General features: G+C 45.4%; 1 protein-coding gene across 1 annotated transcript in view; it reads right to left on the bottom strand.

The window, feature by feature from the left end:
- The window catches only part of ZNRF3 (zinc and ring finger 3), a 324,320-nt gene that overhangs the window by 42,059 nt on the left and 262,950 nt on the right, over window positions 1-19,311 (bottom strand). The window contains exons 3-5 of the mRNA XM_069214465.1: window positions 15,567-15,641; window positions 11,341-11,472; window positions 9,138-9,248 (exon numbers count right to left, since the gene is read on the bottom strand). Of these exons, the coding sequence (XP_069070566.1) occupies window positions 9,138-9,248; window positions 11,341-11,472; window positions 15,567-15,641 (318 nt within the window). The remainder of the gene's footprint in view (window positions 1-9,137; window positions 9,249-11,340; window positions 11,473-15,566; window positions 15,642-19,311) is intronic.

Genomic DNA, 19,311 nt, shown 5'->3' with positions numbered 1-19,311 from the left:
TTGTATTTTTTGTTTATTTTTGATTATTAAATGTTACTCTTTTTTTAAAGTTTGGGCTTTTTTTTTTTTTTATTGGTGTTTTTACTATTACAGGTACAGTACAAACACTTTACACATTGTCCAAAGTTAAGACTGTTTGCTCTGCGCCATAGCTACCAGGGGGTTGAGCTCAGGTTAATGTAGTCACTTTGTGGGCTCACCCTAAAAAGAGTTGGGATGATTCCTTGAGGTGGGCAGTCGCCACCTCCAAATAATCAAATTTATATATAAATATAAATCACAACATTAAGAAAACCTAATGTTACAGGGGTGTTTTATTTAGGTTGAAGTTTTACCCATATAAAATGAGAGAAATTCAATAGTTATAGTTATACTTATAGCTATAAAGTATGTTAAGGAACTATAACTCATTACTTAATGGTTCTTATAGTTTCTTCAGACAAGTATAACTATATGTATAACTATAACTGTTGAATTTCTATGGAACACAACAGTCTGAGAAATCAAAGCGAGAGGATCGACAAAAGAAAAAAACATTTCCTGCTGAGAAGCTTGCCCAGCTAGAGGTGGGATACTTACAATGGAGGCATTGTGGGAAGGAAAGCTCCCCCTGACACTGAAATGAAAGAAAATGTGGCAAAGCTCTGGAAGAACGTGTGGGTCCATGGCAAAATGCATATAGAAAAATCTTAGTTTGAGTCCTTGTACTGGATTCTCTTACTACATACCAGCGGTTACCTGTCCTTGTAGAAACCTACGATTATAATGAAAAGGTTGGTGCCCAAGAAAGGTCAGAAGGGTGTTGCCATAACCTGCCCATCTATGAGTTGCTTGTGTTCTGGCTCAGAGAAGCCTCGTCTGGCAGTTTGGGCTGGGCTGTTCCTATTGGAGAAAGGGTCAAGACAGATTTGCGTATGACTGGGTCCAAACAGAGATGACATGGTGGGAAAACTATGGACCGGATGTGGCCCTGAGCAATTATCCCAGGGGGAGGTTAATTTAAGCATTCTATCCACCACTTTGTTGTTGTTATACATATCACATATCAGACTTATCTACTGCTCAAAGGAGATTTGAATGGGAAGTCACTCACATGACTGATCATACCGATTTCACATAGATGCCCTAGCCTATAAATTGTAGCTGAATTTAGGGAAATCCCTCGATTTTTCTTATCAGACAGTCTCTACACAGTCTCTCCCTGCCGCTGCCTTCCTGCGGCCCCGCCCCCCTCGCGCCCCCATTCGCCGCTCCCTCCCGCCTCCCGCCTCCCAGCTGCTCCTCCCTCCCCCCTCCCTTCTTAATGGCTGGCGCTGCGCGTCGCGAGTGAGCGTCCTCTGACCTGTTTCAGGTCCTGAGCTCGCCCCCCACGACCGCAGCACCAACCTGCTGCCTCCTGCCTCTGTCCCCCGACCACGCTGCTGTTTGCGTGTTCGAGGCCCTCCTCCACCCGCAGGCATCCTCCTGCGCCTCATCCCTGGTGTCTAGTGGGCTCTGCCTAGCTCCACTTGACCCGTGTGCCGCTTCCGCCGTCCTGTAAGTTGTTTTTCTGATTGTTTTTCCGATTTTTCTGCGCCTCGCCACCGGCGCTTCTGCCCCCGTTGTGCCCCCCTGACTGCTGTCTCCCCGATCGTGTACTGTGCCATTACTGTATTTCATACTGTGTGTTTTTCTATTGTGATTGCCTTTAATTTTGCTTGTTTTTTGTGCTTTTTGCCCCTTGTGCGCTCCCCCAAGCGTTCCGATCCCTGCCGCTGCCTCCCTGCGGCCCCGCCCCCCTCGCGCCCCCATTCGCCGCTCCCTCCCGCCTCCCAGCTGCTCCTCCCTCCCCCCTCCCTTCTTAATGGCTGGCGCTGCGTTTCCGCGCCGCTGGCGCGCCGGAGGCAAGCCCGTCTGCGCCCGTCCGCGCCTGGACCGAGCCCAGCGCCACCCCCCCTGGTCCTCACGCCCCCCGCATCACCCGCGTCCACTACTCAACCAACGAACTCCACGCACTCAACCCCGGCCCCTCCGCAGAGTGCTTCCTTGCAACCCCGAAGCACACAAAAGGACCTTTCTCCTGCCGCACCTGCAACTTCTCCTGCGACAGAACGGCGAAGCCAACAACAAGAACTTCCAACACCAACCACCTGAACTGCATCCTCATCAACACACGGTCCGCACGAAAACACACCATCGAACTCTGGGACTTACTCGACACCACCGCCCCTGACGTGGCCTTCCTGACCGAAACCTGGTGGAACGACTCCTCGGCCCCGGACATCGCAATCGCCATACCGGAGGGATACAAAATCACCAGAAGAGATCGAACCAACGGAATCGGCGGCGGAATAGCCATCGCCCACAAATCTACCCTCAAAATCCACACCCACACGGACGACACCCTCAAGACAGCCGAACACCTCCACTTCCAGATCCACACGGACCCCAACACGACCCTCCGAGGAACCCTCATATACCGCCCTCCAGGACCAAGAGCCCCCTACAGCGACAACATCGCCGACCTCGCGAGCACCCACGCCCTCGCGTCCCCAGACTACATCCTCCTGGGAGATCTAAACTACCACCTGGAAAATAACAACGACGTCAACACCGCATCTCTGACCTCCAACCTCCTCAACCTCGGACTCCGTCAACTGGTCAACACTCCCACCCACATCGCCGGACACACTCTTGACCCCCTCTTCACCTCAAGCAACCACATCTCTTTCAGCCACACCTCCGAACTCCACTGGACCGACCATCACTTCGTCCACTTCTCTTATACGAAAATCACCGAACACCACCGCATCCCTCGACCTCCTCACCGCCGCTGGGGAAAAATCACCCAAGACCAACTAACCAGCACCCTCGTCAAAGACCCTCCACCCGGCTCAACCGACCCAAGCACTGCCGCCATCAACCTCCATCAATGGATCCTCGACTGCGCCAACACCTTAGCCCCATTCAAGAAACCCACCGCCAACCAAGGAAAGAAAAAACCAGCCTGGTTCACAGACGAACTGACCGCCTCCAAAAGCCTCTGCCAGAAGCTCAAGAAGAAGTGGATCTTAGAGCGCACACCCGACAACCTCGCCTCCCTCAAAAACGCCAACCGTGAACAGCACCAACGGATCAGAGTCGCCAAGCGCGCCCACTTCACTGAACGCATCAACAACAACGCCCACGACTGCAAAGAACTCTTCGGCATCGTGAAGGAACTCTCAAACCCCAACGCCAACTCCAACGACATCCCGCCCTCCCAGAAACTCTGCGACGACCTCTCCACCTTCTTCCACCAGAAAATCACAACCATCCACAACAGCTTCAACGCCACTCCACCGCCAGACCCCACCCTGACATCTCCACAGACGCCTGCCGCCTCACCGCCTGGACCCACGTGGACGACACCGAAACAATAACAACCATGAACACCATCCACTCAGGCTCCCCCACGGACCCATGCCCTCATCACGTGTTCAACAAAGCCAACGCCATCATCGCCCCCAAACTCCGCGAGATCAGCAACCTCTCCTTCGACTCCGCCACCTTCCCAGACAGCTGGAAACACGCAGAAATCCAACCCCTCCTCAAGAAAACCAAGGCTGACCCCAACGACCTCAAAAACTTCCGACCGATCTCTCTCCTCCCTTTTCCAGCAAAAGTAATCGAGAAGATCGTCAACACACAACTCGCCCACTTCCTCGAAGACAACTCCATCCTAGACCCCTCTCAATCCGGCTTCAGACGAAACCACAGCACCGAGACTGCTCTCCTCGCCGCCACAGATGACATCAGAACCCAAATGGACAACGGCGAAACCTCGGCCCTCATCCTCCTCGACCTATCAGCCGCTTTTGACACAGTCTGCCACCGCACCCTACTGACCCGCCTCCATGGAGCCGGCATCCAGGATAAAGCCCTCAACTGGATCTCATCCTTCCTCTCCGACAGAACCCAGAGAGTCCGACTCTCCCCTTTCCGCTCCAAAGCCACCAACCTCATCTGCGGCGTCCCCCAAGGATCCTCCCTCAGCCCTACGTTGTTCAACGTCTACATGGCCCCCCTCGCCAAACTGGCCCGCCACCATCACCTCAACATCATCTCCTACGCCGACGACACCCAGCTCGTCCTCTCCCTGACCAAAGACCCACTCACCGCCAAAACCAACCTCCACGAGGAACTAAAAGCCATCGCCGAGTGGATGAACGACAGCCGCCTGAAGCTCAACTCCGACAAGACGGAAGTCCTCATCCTCGGGCGCACCCCTTCGGCCTGGAACGACTCCTGGTGGCCCACCGCTTTCGGACCCCCACCCACCCCAGCCAGCCACGCAAGAAACCTCGGCTTCATCCTGGACTCAGCCCTCACCATGTCCAAACAGGTCAGCGCCGTCTCCTCTTCCTGCTTCAACACCCTTCGAATGCTCCGCAGAATTTTCAAGTGGATCCCAACAGGAACCAGAAAGACGGTGACCCAAGCCCTCGTCAGTAGCAGACTTGACTACGGCAACGCACTCTACACAGGCATCCCAACAAAAGACATCAAACGACTCCAGCGTATCCAAAATGCATCCGCCCGCCTGATCTTTGACATACCCCGCCGATGTCACATCTCCCCTCACCTGAAGGACCTCCACTGGCTCCCCGTGGACAAGAGGATCACCTTTAAACTCCTCACCCACGCTCACAAGGCTCTACACAACACCGGACCTACCTACCTCAACTCCAGACTCAACTTTTACGCCCCCACTCGTCAACTCCGCTCTGCCAATCTTGCCCTCGCCATCGTCCCCAGGATCCAGCGCAAGACCGCCGGCGGCAGATCCTTCTCCTTCCTCGCCGCCAAGACCTGGAACTCTCTCCCCACCTCACTGCGCCAGACCCAGGACCTCCTCGCCTTCAGGAGACTCCTCAAGACCTGGCTCTTCGACCGCTAACAGCTCACCCCCCCCCCCCCCCCACCCCCACCAGCGCCTCGAAACCCTGACGGGTACATAGTGCGCTTTACAAATGTTATGATTGATTACACACAGGTAAAATAATAAATACTTCAGCCAGCTGATTGCTTGCCCTCATATAATGCTACCTGTATAGGAATGTTTTGGCAGGAAAGCAAGCATGTGTTTGAAGACCAAGTTTTAGGATTGTGTATGCCTGTGGAACTCGTTGCTCCTGCAGGCCCTCAGGTCCCTTATCCAGCAGCCTTCTATGAGACAACATGAAGCACAAAGTGGGTCACTGCAACAGGGCTATCAAGCCAACCAGATGAGAGAGCACATGCCTCCATTTTTTTGAGGTTGGACTTACAAAGACGACAGACAGGTCAACTGCCAAGATTACCACCATAAGGACATTAGAATCGTGATCCAGAAAGGGACTCTGGAAACTTAACCCTCTCACATGCACTTACAGGACCCATTATTTGCTGAGCCACTCTACTGCCCACACAGCTGGTAATGTGAATAAACCCTCTGTTAATGAAAGGGCATAGGTACCCCAGACCAAAACATGATGATGAACCTTCCTTTCCATTCTTCCTCTGTATCCCCACATTTGTATATCAGTTTATTTCATTGAAGTTGGGTGCATAACATAAGCATCCAAAAACCTACGTCAGTATGGCATGCAGAATCACAGTCTGGAAAGTGTGACTGGGGTAAGGCCAACATTGATTGCCAGGATTAGGTAAAATTCTCTGTGTATGTTTAAGTAACCGAGATGTATGGTTGTCTGCCCCCACAGTTGCATATTAACTGATTATGTGCCGAGGACGTAATGGTTACATCCTGCAGCACGGTGCTCCTGTGCAGAGGATGTAACCATTACGTCCCGGCACCAGAGCTCAGAGGGAGCGCTAGCGCTCCCGCTGTTGGCTTTCCACCCAACCCCCCCATGGCAGGGCTAGAAGGGGAATCGCTTCCCCTTCCACCCCGACCCCCCCATGGACGTCTGATGACGTCAGCACACAATTGCGTACTGACCTCAACAGAGGTCACCTCCCATCGCGCTGTGGAAGCATGCCCTATTTTTATTAGGTCGATCTGCCCCCAAAGAAACCACTAGGCACCAGGGATTTTTTTTTGCGCCACTTTCACGCAAGGGTCGCTCCCCCGGGGGAGGGGGGATTTGTTTTAGGCCATTTCTGCTCCCCTTGGGGGCAGATCGGCCTATTTCTATTAGGCCGATCTGTCCAGGGGGGAGGGGCAGAAACCACTAGACACCAGGGGTTGGTGTGTGTGTGTTTTGTTTGGGGGGCAGCCCCTTGGGAAAGGGTCGCTCCCCATGGGGGCACAATGTTGGCCATACCTGCCCCGCTTGGGGGCACATCAGCCTATTTTTGGAAGGGCCATCTGGCCCCAAGGGGCAGATGGGGCAATTATCCCCAATCCACACCCCGGGGAGGGCAGAAGGTCTACTAGATGCCAGAGAATTAAAAAAAAAAGAAAATAGCTTGGTGGTGGCTACAAACCAGTATGGGCATGGTTATGCCCCCACCCCAACTGAAGGGGGTAACAGTCTTTCAGCTCTACCCCACACACTAAAACACCTTATTCCACAGCAAGCAGAAGACACTGGAATATTTGGGGTTTTGGTTTTACATTTGGGCCATGACAGCTTGGCTAACTCTCAAAATCATCCCACTTGGAATGGTGAAGGCTACACTTTTTGGTCTTTAGGACGTTGCCATCTAGAAAAATCCACAAGAGCTAGACACATCTGAAAATGAAACATCTAGGTGCGTCAAGGGTGATGTGTTTCACATGCAACCCACACCACTTTCTTACCCACAATGCCCTGCAAACCTCCAAATTTGCTGGAAATCACAAATTTATTCCACATTTTTGTGATTGAACGTTCCGGAATCTGCAGAAATCCACAAAATTCCTACCACCCATAATCGTGTCATCTATACTGATAAACATTTTGCCCCACTTGTCAGCCTAAAAATGTTTTTTTTCAAACTGCCCTTTTGGACCCGCTTTGGTTCCCCCTCAATTTCAACATGTTTTTGGCTCTTCCCTGTCACAGACACTTAGCCCACCTACACAAGTGAAGTATTATTTTTAACAAAAACGCAGGTCCCCCCACCCCCCTCTACCCCCACCCCTGAAAAAACAGGTAGTTTAGTATTTGGTAATTTTGATGTGACCACGTAGTATTTTGGGGCATTTCCTTTTGCGGGCACTAGGCCTACCCACACAAGCGAGGTACCATTTTTATTGGGAGACTTAAGGGAACACTGGGTGGAAGGACATGTGTGGCTCCTCTCAGATTTCAGAAATTTCCGTCACAGAAATGTGAGGAAATGTTTTTTGGGGCCAAAGTTTGAGGTTTGCAAAGGATTCTGGGTAACATACCTGGTGAGAGCCCCACAAGTCACTCCATCATGGATTCCCCTAGGTGTCTAGTTTTAAAAAATTTGCAGGTTTGGTAGTTTTCCCTAGGTGCAAGCTGAGCTAGAGGTCAAAATCTACAGTTAAGCATTGAGCAAAAAACACGCCCGATTTCAATGTAAAAATGTGAGGTGCCCATGTTGCAAGCATTAGGCCTACCCATGCAAGTGAGGTACCATTTTTATTGGGAGACTTGGGGGAAACACAGAATAGCAAAACAAGTGTTATTACCTCTTGTCTTTCTCTACGTTTTGTCCTTCCAAATATAAGACCGTATGTAAAAAAGCCGTCTTTGAGAAATGCCCTGTAATTCACATGCTAGTATGGGCACCCCGGAATTCAGAGATGTGCAAATAACTGCTTCTCAACACCTTATCTTGTGTCCATTTTGGAAACACAAAGGTTTTCTTGATACCTATTTTTTGCTCTTTATATTTCAGCAAATGAATTGCTGTATACCCGGTATAGAATGAAAACCCATTGCAAGGTGCAGCTCCTTTATTGGCTCTGGGTACCTAGGGTTCTTGATGAACCTACAAGCCCTATGTATCCCTGCAACCAGAAGAGTCCAGCAGACGTAACAATTTATTGCTTTAAAAAATCTGACATCACAGGAAAAAGTTAGAGTAAAATGTGGAGAAAAATGACTTTTTTTTCACCTCAATTTCAATATTTATTTTTACAGCTGTTAGTTTCTGTAGGAAAACCTTGTAGGAGCTACACAAATTAACACTTGCTGAATTCAGAATGGTCTATTTTTCAGAAATGTTTAGCTTTCCGGGATCCAGCATTGGTTTCACACCCATTTCTGTCACTAACTGGAAAGAGGCTGAAAGCACAAAAAATAGTAAAAATGAGATATGTCCCAGTAAAATGCCAAAAATGTGTTGAAAAATTAGGTTTTCTGATTCAAGTCTGCCTGTTCCTGAAAGCTGGAAAGATGGTGATTGTAGCCCCACAAACCCTTTGTTGATGCCATTTTCAAGGGGGAAAAAAACACAAGCCTTGTTCTTCAGCCTTTTTTTCAACCTTTTTTTTTTTTTTTTTTAAACGAAATGTTTGCTTTATTTTAGCTAATTTCTTGGTCTCCTCTAGGGGAACCCACAAACCGGATACCCCTAGAATCCCTATGATGTTGAGAAAAAAAGGACGCAAATTTGGCATGGATTGCTTATGTGGACATAAAGTTATGAGGACCTAAGCACGACCTGCCCCAAATAGCCAAAAAAAAGGCTCGGCAGAGGAGGGGATAAGGCCTGGCAACGAAGGGATTAAACACTTTTTTACCCTGTAACTGGCATACTTTGGGCCCTTCTGTAACATGCTTTCAATTCCATAATAAGGATTATAGTATATCACATAGCCCACTACAAAAGAATGTTTATCAAACAAAATGGATTTCTGGGACTCTGAGGAATATGAGATTGCACCGATATGTATACTGCTAGCTTTCAATGGTTTTATGAACTGATCTTTGCCTTACTCCCTCCTAAAAACACACTAAACTTGTTTGTAGAAAGGAGTCAGGCATGTTAGCCTTCTACTAGTACAAGACTAACAATTTTGCCCCAACATCGATATACCCAAAACACTCACCTCTGAAGCAGTGGATGCTAGAGATGAGAGGTAAACCCCTTCTGTCCCACTCCAACGACTGCCTCACCCACTGTTATTTCAAACTCCTTCCCGTGTTCTCATTCCTTCCTCCCCTTATCTCTCACGTCCTCCTCTAAAGGTGCGCATGTGAACAGGTGGCTCATACCTGGCTCCGTCGCTGTTTGAGTTTTATCTTAATGAGAAGGATGAGGCAGACAAGGGAGACGACAACGAAGAAAGCCAAGAAGATGCCCATGTCGAAGTACTCCGTGGGTTGCTTGAGACAAAAAAAAAGAAGAAAAAAAAAGTTTAGTTTCCCAGCTCTTAAAACACCGACTCACTTGTGTAGGTCTCTTCACTCTCAGAACCCTGCACAAGGCCACGGAGTCAGTCCTACAGTCATTTCATCGCTATGCTACCGTTGCCCATTTCCAGTAACCTTCCCTGTTGAAAAGAATTCACTGAACCACTAATCCTCACAGCTATTGCTCAACCACCCATGCTTCCATCAAACCCACCCTACCCTATTCCAGTGCACATCAATCAAACTGCCTTGCCTGCTACCTTCACTCACCAAGATATCTTGCCTAAAGGACAACATGTAAACAATCTGCCTGGAGCTCACCCTTCTAATCTTTTCTCTAAACGCATCACCTCATAGCTTTTATTGACTCACTAAACTCACCCTTCTCCCAAACTTTTCAGGAAAAAAAAAACATCAGTAGTACTTTTGCTTCTAGCAATAAAAATAAATAAAACCTAAAAAGTTTCCTTGATCCGATGAACGCCAAGAAGAATACAATAACTTCCTGTTCATGAACAGGTCTTTTGTTGCAATACTTTTAGAGTCATTTTAAGAATTTTTAGAACATTAGCTCACATAACCATTCCGAGAGAAATGACAAGTATGTTTTTGCTAGGTTTCGGTGAAGGTGGTTTCATCTAGAGTGGGCGATGGAGTGTGTTCACAATTATCTCAGACATTCTAAAGAAAGTGACTGCTAAGGATGGCGTCGGGACATTAGTTTTATTTGTCAACTCTCAGATTTTGATGGGTGCTGGACAAATCAGTGGCATGGCTGGCGGTCACCCTTCTGGTACCAATGAGCCTCCTGTGTCAGAACAGCACTGATGACCCGCATTAACTTTGTCATCTTTTTCATCAACGTCAAGACCCATCTCCAAAGGGTTCGTAAGGTTCCACTTTTTAATTATGCTTTTTTGCTGTCCAATTTATCAATCTAAAGTTACACTCTGTTAGCATCTTGTTCCTCATCTTCAAGTTCACAGATAAATCCATCATGGTCTCTATTGAGAGGAAGAAAGGTTCTGGGTGGTCCTCAGATAGAAATATACCACCAGCCTCTGGAGCCTAGATGAAGCCACCAGCTACCTGAAAGAATACAAAGAGACAACCACCTCTAGCAGGCGATAATAGATTGTATCTATTCTTCACTTTCCTCCTGCTCGTCTCTCTTGCAACTTCCTCATCCTCCCCTTCAACAATATGACACGTCTTAAAGGCAGCAATATTATTATAGACACAACCAACCTAAGACAGAAGTAATCATGATGCACAAAGAAGAGTGCCTCTAATACGATGCAGAGATGGAACTGCCCTCATCAATGTTACAGAGTGGGTAAAGTCAACTAGGGCAGCAAGAGTGCCAACACCAAACTTTTGTCAGGGATTTTGCTACTATCAACCCTGTGGTAGGGTAGGTGCAGTGACCAAAGTGGAGACGAATTGAGCAGTAGACCCCTGTACAGAGGGCGCTGTGAACAGGGCTGGGAGGGTGCTACCACTGACTCAGATACACAACTGTTGAGAGGGAAGTTCAAACACAACTCAAGAGCAGAAAGCGAGCCACCAACCAAAAGTGCGATTAGAAGCAAGCTGCCAACAACACTGGTGCTTAAACCACTTCATCAAATATATTCAAAGGGGGAAATGACAGAAGATAGAACAAGGTATACCTCGAGAGAACAAGGCCAGGGGAACGAGTGAGCCTTGCATAAGGATTACACACACATCCGTGGTCTTCTACACTTTAAAGGGGCGACCTGCAACATATACTCTAAGAGGGCACTATTTTCCCATCAATTACCTCATCCACTATAGTTATGTCCCTCTCGGTGAAACCCTCTTATATTTCAATGGATTCTCACATCATTGGGAACATATATGTTTTTCTAGTTTCAGCATGGACTTCAGGGGGAGGGTTGGAATTCATACAGGTAATGAATGGCTAAACCCAGCCTATGTATATTCGAACCATCCATCACCAGCTTACAAGAGACAAAACTTTAGAATCTTTGAGATGAGAAAAAGAGGCTTCAGCATTACACATGCAATGCTACTTCCTCACCCGCGGTGGGCGGTGCTGGATCCGTGCTCGTGCCATTTTCTGTTTGTTAACTATGTTCATTAGCTTGATGGCATCCGTTCCCTTCACGTACACAACTGGCCTCTTCAGTGGATCCTCCAAGCCCTGATTAAGCTGCAAATTAAGAATGCAAGAAACCAAAGCAGAAAATCAGCAGAACCATACCATATAAGTACTTTATTCTAAGAGCTTCACCCCGCGTATGGATAATCTGTGTTAATGGTTAGATAGGCAGTGTGGATCATCTATGAAATGTACAGGCCACTATATCAGTGTAAATAATTAAGTAAAAGTTTTGAACCATTCGTGTCAATATAAAGCAATCTCTTTAGCGGTCAAAGGTAGTAATAGTGAAGCCCACAGTATTGTGCACGTGTGCCAATGTGAGGATTCGCAATAGAGACCGTCAATGTTAATGATTAGATGCTTACTATAGGCCATCAGTCAACATGGAGATGGACAGGACGACTCACCTAGATCAAATGTCCAAGGGTATATATACACAGTCAGTTTTAGATAAGTGTGTCAATAGAAGCCAACAACGTCAATGATGGCACACACAGTTTGGACCATTGTGAATGCACTGTCTCCTGTATCTATTGTAATTTGTGGAAACTCAGATACAGGTTGCAACCCTCCCGCAGCTATAGTAAATGATACACAAATGCCTTTGAAAACCGGCTCAATCACAAGTACGCAGGAGAGGGTGGGGGCACATTAGTATTAACCTCCAAGTTGCCACAATTCCAATGACTATGCAAATTGTAAATCAGGAGCAGGTGTTTTAGTTGTGCCCCACAAAGGAGATGGGACTCCTCAATATTGAAATGTGTCAGGCTTACTAAATAAATTGAACATCAAAGATTGGTGAGAATTTGCAAATAAATATCCACTCCTTTGTGTTCAAGGAACATGGGCTATTAAACCATTGCACATTGATGGCTATAAAACATTCCATTTGCATTTGCCCTCCCTTGGCTTAAAGTCTGGTAGTGGTAAAGGAGGATTGGTCATTCATGTCACGAACCTTATACATGGCATTTTATCAAATATTAGGACTAGAGAGCCCAAGAGGCGATCATTTGGCAGTGGTGAATTTTGAACAATGTATTTACGATCAAGAAATCTGAATAGCCCTTCCTCTTCCTAATCTACATAAGCAGATAATCTCAAGAAATGATCTGTTTGGGAAGCCTCCACCGTCCTATTTGCCTTTGCATCTAAATTGGGGATAAAGCCTCTGAGGTAATTATGTACCATCTATCAAGGCAAATGTATATCCTGGGCGGCCTATGCGGACATGTGAACATAAATAGGTTACAGCAGACAGAAAATGTGTGCCTGAAGCCTTTCTGTCTCATCTAGCTGTTTGTCTGCTCTGTACCACAGTGAACTGGGTATACTCTGTTTAAGATACCATCAGGCTGCGGCCTCTTCTTTTGTGTCATACGGTTTGGATTTAGCCTGAAGCACACTTGAACAGAATGATAATACAGGGCTGTCTATCCCTTTGATCAGGCCTGTCACATACCTTGGCCCAGTTATTATAAACCTTGTATGACAAGCTGGTACATTCTCATCTTTTTAATAACCCGATAACATTGGCGGGGATGGAAGGGATGGATCTAAAGTAGTTGTGTCTACAGCATTTTGATGAGGAAAGATCCCTGGCCAACAGACACGAGGTTACTTTCATGCTATGTTCCCCAACCTTTCAGTAGACGAGAGTTTGCAGCCTTACCTGGCCCATATAGAGGGTAGCCAGTAAACATATATATTAGCACGATTGAGATTAAATATGGTGTTTTGAATTGTACCCAATCTGTGTGATAAAACCTCAATTCAAAAGATGCTCCACTTTATAACTGTGTCTTTTTTTGACATGGCTAGAATTAACTCAAACGTGTGCTAAAGAAAATACATCTAAGACACTGAGACATCTTTGTTTTTTTTTTTTTTATTTTTTTTTTACAAACCCTACAATCAAAGGAACGTTTTCTTAACGTTGTGGCTTCTATCTGGTATGAGACAGACAGATACTGTACTGTGTGTGATTTTTTTATGATCTATTTACATGATTGAATAAAGACTATGTATTTCAGAATCACATTCTGTCAAATCATAATTTAATGGAATATTGTACTTTTACGATTTAAAATGTTAAAATCTAATACAGTTTACACTGACTAAATGCTCAGTAAAGGCAATGTGTGTCACTAGACAATCAAAATAAAGGGATTAAAGACTATCAATGTCAATGGCTGGATGCATGGTTAGTGGCAATGGTGGGGCCCATGTCCAGTAAATAATGAAATGCACTGTATGCAAAGTTATTGTTGAGATTAGGTTATTACCCAGTTATACTGACCCTTATTCATTCATGGGAGGGAGGGAAAAAAAATTGGGAGAAAGGGTGGGGGGACGGGTGTATGGGAGGAGAAATGTCCAGGAACATAGCATGAAAAACTAGGGTTTACCCCATAGGGCATCAATAATGCATATGTGTGGTAACTGATGGAAAGGGAGAGGCATATTTTTAGATCAAGCACACAAGTGCTCTGATCTGTTGTAAGTATTGTGGGCTTATAACCATGCCCACCGCACGTCCATCACTTTCACTCATTCGTGGGCTTGCCTTTCAAAAATTCTTTATCATCATTGGTAAATGCTTTACGTTTTTTCTTCTTTTAGGTGGTTTTGTTACCACCTTGCAGACTGCCTCTGTTACAAGGATAATTGCACGATTGCCAATACGTTTGACAGCAAGCAAACCTTTTTCTTTTTGTGTCTCTCCATGCTCATGACGGCCATGGTGATTTGAATCGGCTCGCTTATGTCAACTGTTTTACTTTTCATTTTCAATGTGTGGCAAGAAATGTCCAGTTAGGAATTTACAATGCTAATAGCTAACACGAGCAAATGTGAGACCCATTGCATTGCAAATGCTTGATTTCTTACCAACCATTATGATTGAGCGGGGAAATGCTTACATGGAGGAAAGAGAAGATAAACTAATGAGCTCATATAAACTCAGGACCAGGTCAGCAAAATAAAAATAAGGCAAGGAGGAAGTTTAGAAGGAATGCAGGACTGATTGAAAAGGATTGAATGATGTCATTGCTTCCTCACGAAGGCAGCATTGTGCACCTGTGCAGAAATGAAGCTTCATGCAGTCATGGGTGAAAATACTTGTTTAGTGAGACTCGTTAGCAGTGGTCTGAGGCCAGGCAACCCTGGAAGGAAGGTCAGTCTAACTCTAGCTTGTCTTATGCCTTCTGTGATGGAAGGGCATCACCCAGCACTCCACTGTGCCTCAGGTCTGTTGTGAGTGGAATCTAAAAACTGTTTTGATGGAGGGTGAGGACACTCAGACCCATGGAGTCTTCCTGTCTACTTCTGCTCTCTGCTTGTGACCTAAGATCCTACAAGTTCATTCTGTTTGTAAGCAGGGAGGTGCCACCTATCCACGACCTTTGCTTCACCACTTCTTGTCCACATATGTGTCCTCTATCCCCCCCTATTTCATATTAGGGTCTCTACATGAAGGAGTACTCTTGTGGTGTAGAATATTTATCTCTTGCCACTTGTTGAATATCATTACAGATTTGAAATTCTGAATCTTCAATGCCCCCAAGCCACCTTTGTCCTGGTGTACAGATGCTTAAATGCATCAGACTTCTCTCCTAGCAACAGTGATTTAGCCCATTCTCCATCAATTTAGATGCGGGCCCTTGAACTTGTTAAAGCTTTGCCGGATGGCTTCTAAATAATCTCTACATTAACAGGACCTCTAATTAAGTACCCCTTACATTTCCCTTGCTCTCCCCACGGCTGGTGTCAGTTTTTTTTTATTCCAAATTCACAATTATAGCCCACCTCGTTGAGTTACCTTTAAGTCCTCACCCTCTATTCGGTACAGTTAGTAGGCATAGGGATTTGAATTTGGCATAAGTTGTCACCTCTTAAACCACCATTTGAATTTAGGTCCAATTTCACCACTCTACCTGGTTGATCCATTCTACTGTAGACCTTCACATCAGCTTACTAGGTGGCCCTTTACTAGCTGACCACTGACCTTGCCATAGGGGCCCAGCATTTCCAAAACAGCTCAGGTCTAACAAGGATACCTGTGGATTAATAAGCCATGGCCGAAGGAGGTGGTCAATACATCCGGAGCACTGAACACCAGTATCATGACAGCCACATACCTGGTCAGCCGCTTCTGGGTTCTCGGACACATCGAAGATGACAGCTGTGGCTCCTCGCTGCACTGCTCGCTTTGCCTATAGAAATGAGACAAAGGACAGCATGACAACCAGCTCATGAACAAGGAAAGGTATGAACCGAAAGTACTTTATTGGCAAAAGAGGATTAAGTCTACACGTTGACTTGAAGAGCTTATCAGAACCCATTTGATAATGTGAGCAAATATGAGATTATTCTTTATCTGTGACAACAATATGCATGTGTAGATGAACTATCCCTTAAGAGGATTTTATTTCAAATCTATTCCACCTACAGCATGTGGGGGATAAGAGTTATGACCAAAGTCCACATCATCATTAGCATCAAAATCAGGGAAGATACTCTATCCATGTATTGTATGGACAAGCAGGATGGCCACTGTGGGCAACAAAGATGAATTGGGGCATTTTATTCCAAAGGGCCAAAGCACAACCTCCACTTCCCATAGATGACATGGGTCTCATTTTCACTCAAAGGGAGCCTGCACACAATATCTATTAGAGGATATCTGCCCCATTTTCCAGCAGGAATGGTAGTTCCCCTTGGCACGAGGGGTACACCTTCATACTGTCACAGACAGCACAAAACAAGGGGGCAGCTGGCATTTGGTCCATAGATTAGCAATTGCACAGTGGTGCCACAGAAACTTAGCTCCTTCTTGACCCGGGCATTGAGTCCAACACTCAACACATCAGCTGTTATCAATAACTATTGGGACCAGTTCAACATGTTAGTTTTCTGAGTTAATCAAAGACATTAATATAACTAAAGTATCAAGGTGCAATCAAATGTAGAGCACAGCTGTGTCAAATTGTAGAACTATACAATTGCTCAGTTCTGCTACTTTACCTCAACCTGATCAACTATGCACCACTGTTTGTTAATCTTTGATGCGTATCCTCAGCACACTACATCAAACTAAGCAAGACAGAATTGATCACAAACTCCCACAGCAGTTCAGATGTGCCATATATTTTGGCAATAACGGGGATAGCCACCACACTTCCTACCATCACAAGCCACAGCAAGTTTTCAACATAATTTATACAGATTAGAGCACATGCACTCAACACAGGCGGGATAAAGCATATCGCTGGCACTTCGAGATCTTGCAATAAATAGTAACTGCCTACAGACCAATGGCCGGATACAAATATAAATCACTCTACTCAAACAGAGCACTTCAGACATACCTCCTCGCATGCGCACTGCATGGCACCAAACCCAGAGAGTTCACAAAGCAGCATCTCCTGAACAGCTCATCCTTTAAACCCTCAACCTTTCATCATTGAGTCAACAGAACCTCTTACACCACATCACATCCCATGTAAGACTCAACCAGAGCCATAGAGGTGTCTAAGCACTACCACCTCAAAAGCACACTCCACGCCTCGCACCTTACTTTAGAGAGACAGCAGAAGACCCCAGTTAAACCATACCACACTAGCAATACCCTTCAATATCCAAGTAGACTTCAATCACTAACACTTCGGACTGGGTGAAGGACGATCATTTGAACTCATAGTATGACTAATACATCAAGGTCTTTGGCACAAGCACTTATGCATTTAGCACATCTTTACTAATCTACACACTGAATATTTCAATCTATCGGCACTTAGCAAACACAATGAGATCCATGTGGAAAGCACACAGTTTACAGATCATGCAAATAGTAGGAAAAAAACCCTATGCAAATTCAAACTTTGTAAAAGATGTAATTGTGTTGACATCATTGTTTGTGCAGAAGTACACTACAATATGTTTCGATCATACTAGGCTGACGCTATGTACACACAAAATCAAGATCAAACCTCAAAATAGTACCAGCAATTTTGGGTGGTTCTCATCACCAAGCTTATGTACTCCAAAGATAGCCAAGGGTTTGCTGATCTTTATAAACTTCCTAGCATATCATGAGGTTTAGAAAAGCAGGCATGGGACACGTCTTAAATCGTTAAGATTACATACTTCAAAGCAATAAGGTTATATGTTTTATGACACTGTAATATGTTAAATATATTGCAAATACCTGTTTATGGACCATGTATGTGCAAACAACATTTCATACAGCAGTTGGTATAACAGTTTAGTAATGCTGTAAATAACAGGGATTAGTATTAACCCAATTTATTTGTATTAAATTAGTAATCCCAGAATCTGCTAAATCTCCCAGATACAATTCCAATTTGTAAACTACAGATCACACACAACAAGCATTGGCAAAGCTTATACATCTGGCCTTGGAAAGTTTTTTTTTGTATTCAGCAAAATATGCAAAAACAATATATAAAATTAAAGGAGTGGTCACTAGCCATAGCACTGAAGTGAACTCACTTTAAGGCAGCTGTGAACATGTGATCAGGTGAAATGCCGTCAATAGCAGAATAAAGCCAGTGGTTAAAGTGGGCTGACCTATTGACCCGTATTGTAGCAGTGGTAGGTGGAAACAAACCGTGAATTAAACTTGATATATGCAAAACCCCTGTATGCAACTGTTTATGTAGTTTTTAAACAAGGCTACAGAAACAGTTAAAGCTCGCTCTAGGCCAGGCTTAAAATAAGGTCAGCAGATGTACCCAAGGGAAATAAATAAAATACATTTATGCACCTATACGTGCACACAGGAGAAAAACAGCACGTTTTTTTACGTGCACTGAAACCTTACCAAAGAATATCATAAATAATACCTTTTGCAACGTTCATGTAGATTTTGCAGCACGTTATAAGAAAAGATATCTCAGCAGGCAACACCCCATCCCAAATGTATCATTTTATATGCAATGAGGGAGCGATGCACTCATGTTATTTATACTTCAAAGCCAAGTTGATGTCAAGGACCAGTAAAGATTTGTGATCATGGTATGGTTTTAGTGACGCCATGAAGCAGCCTTCTGGCTGAATGAGCGCTATATTAAAGCATGAAATAACCAAACATCGCACATACACGCAGAAAGAACATTTAGATGCCATTTTCACATATAAATTATGCTCATCTCTTTCGCAAGTGAAGTGATACCTGTGCTTAGCTCTCACTCGGAGTGCAACATTTTAAAAACAAAGAGAAGCTTTTAAAACGTACATTTTTCTCCGATACGGAGTACATCAAATGTGTTCCTTTCTTAAGAGCTAATAATTAGTGTTGTTTGAGTAAGTATGACGCGTTGCTATAAACTGTAATCAAGTAGTCATCTTAATCATGGCCATTAAGATGCAGCCATTTGTTTCAGAAACAAGCCATAATGGAACTAGAAATGAGATGACAGTGTTCTAGGATTAAAGCACTTGCCGCTGCAGCAAATGTCTGGGTGTGTCCGTTTACATGGACTGCTGTCTAATCAACAAGAGAAGCATTAATCACACTGGCGTCCCCGCTAAATACCAAGAGGCGCAGCATTGCCAAAAAAATACACCCCAAACCTATGTGAGATCACATGAGGAGCATTCCTCAGACGGGGACCAGGGACAGAGCCGTCGACACACTGAGCACATCAGACTCACGTTCACGAAAAGGGGGCTGTCAGCCACTCACTACGAAAACACCACTCACTAAAGAAAACCAGGCAGTCAGCCACTCACTGAGAAAACCAGGCAGTCAGGTAGCAGTTAGCCGGTCACTGAGAAAAAGAGCCAGACAGCCGGCCACTGAGAAAAGGATGTAATCAGTCAGTCACTGAGAAACCCCGGCAATCCCTTGGCCACTAAGAA

The sequence above is a fragment of the Pleurodeles waltl genome, chromosome 11 (genome assembly GCF_031143425.1).
Source record: "Pleurodeles waltl isolate 20211129_DDA chromosome 11, aPleWal1.hap1.20221129, whole genome shotgun sequence".
In the NCBI taxonomy this organism is placed as follows: Eukaryota; Metazoa; Chordata; class Amphibia; order Caudata; family Salamandridae; genus Pleurodeles; species Pleurodeles waltl.
This window is presented reverse-complemented; position numbering and strand designations above follow the sequence as displayed.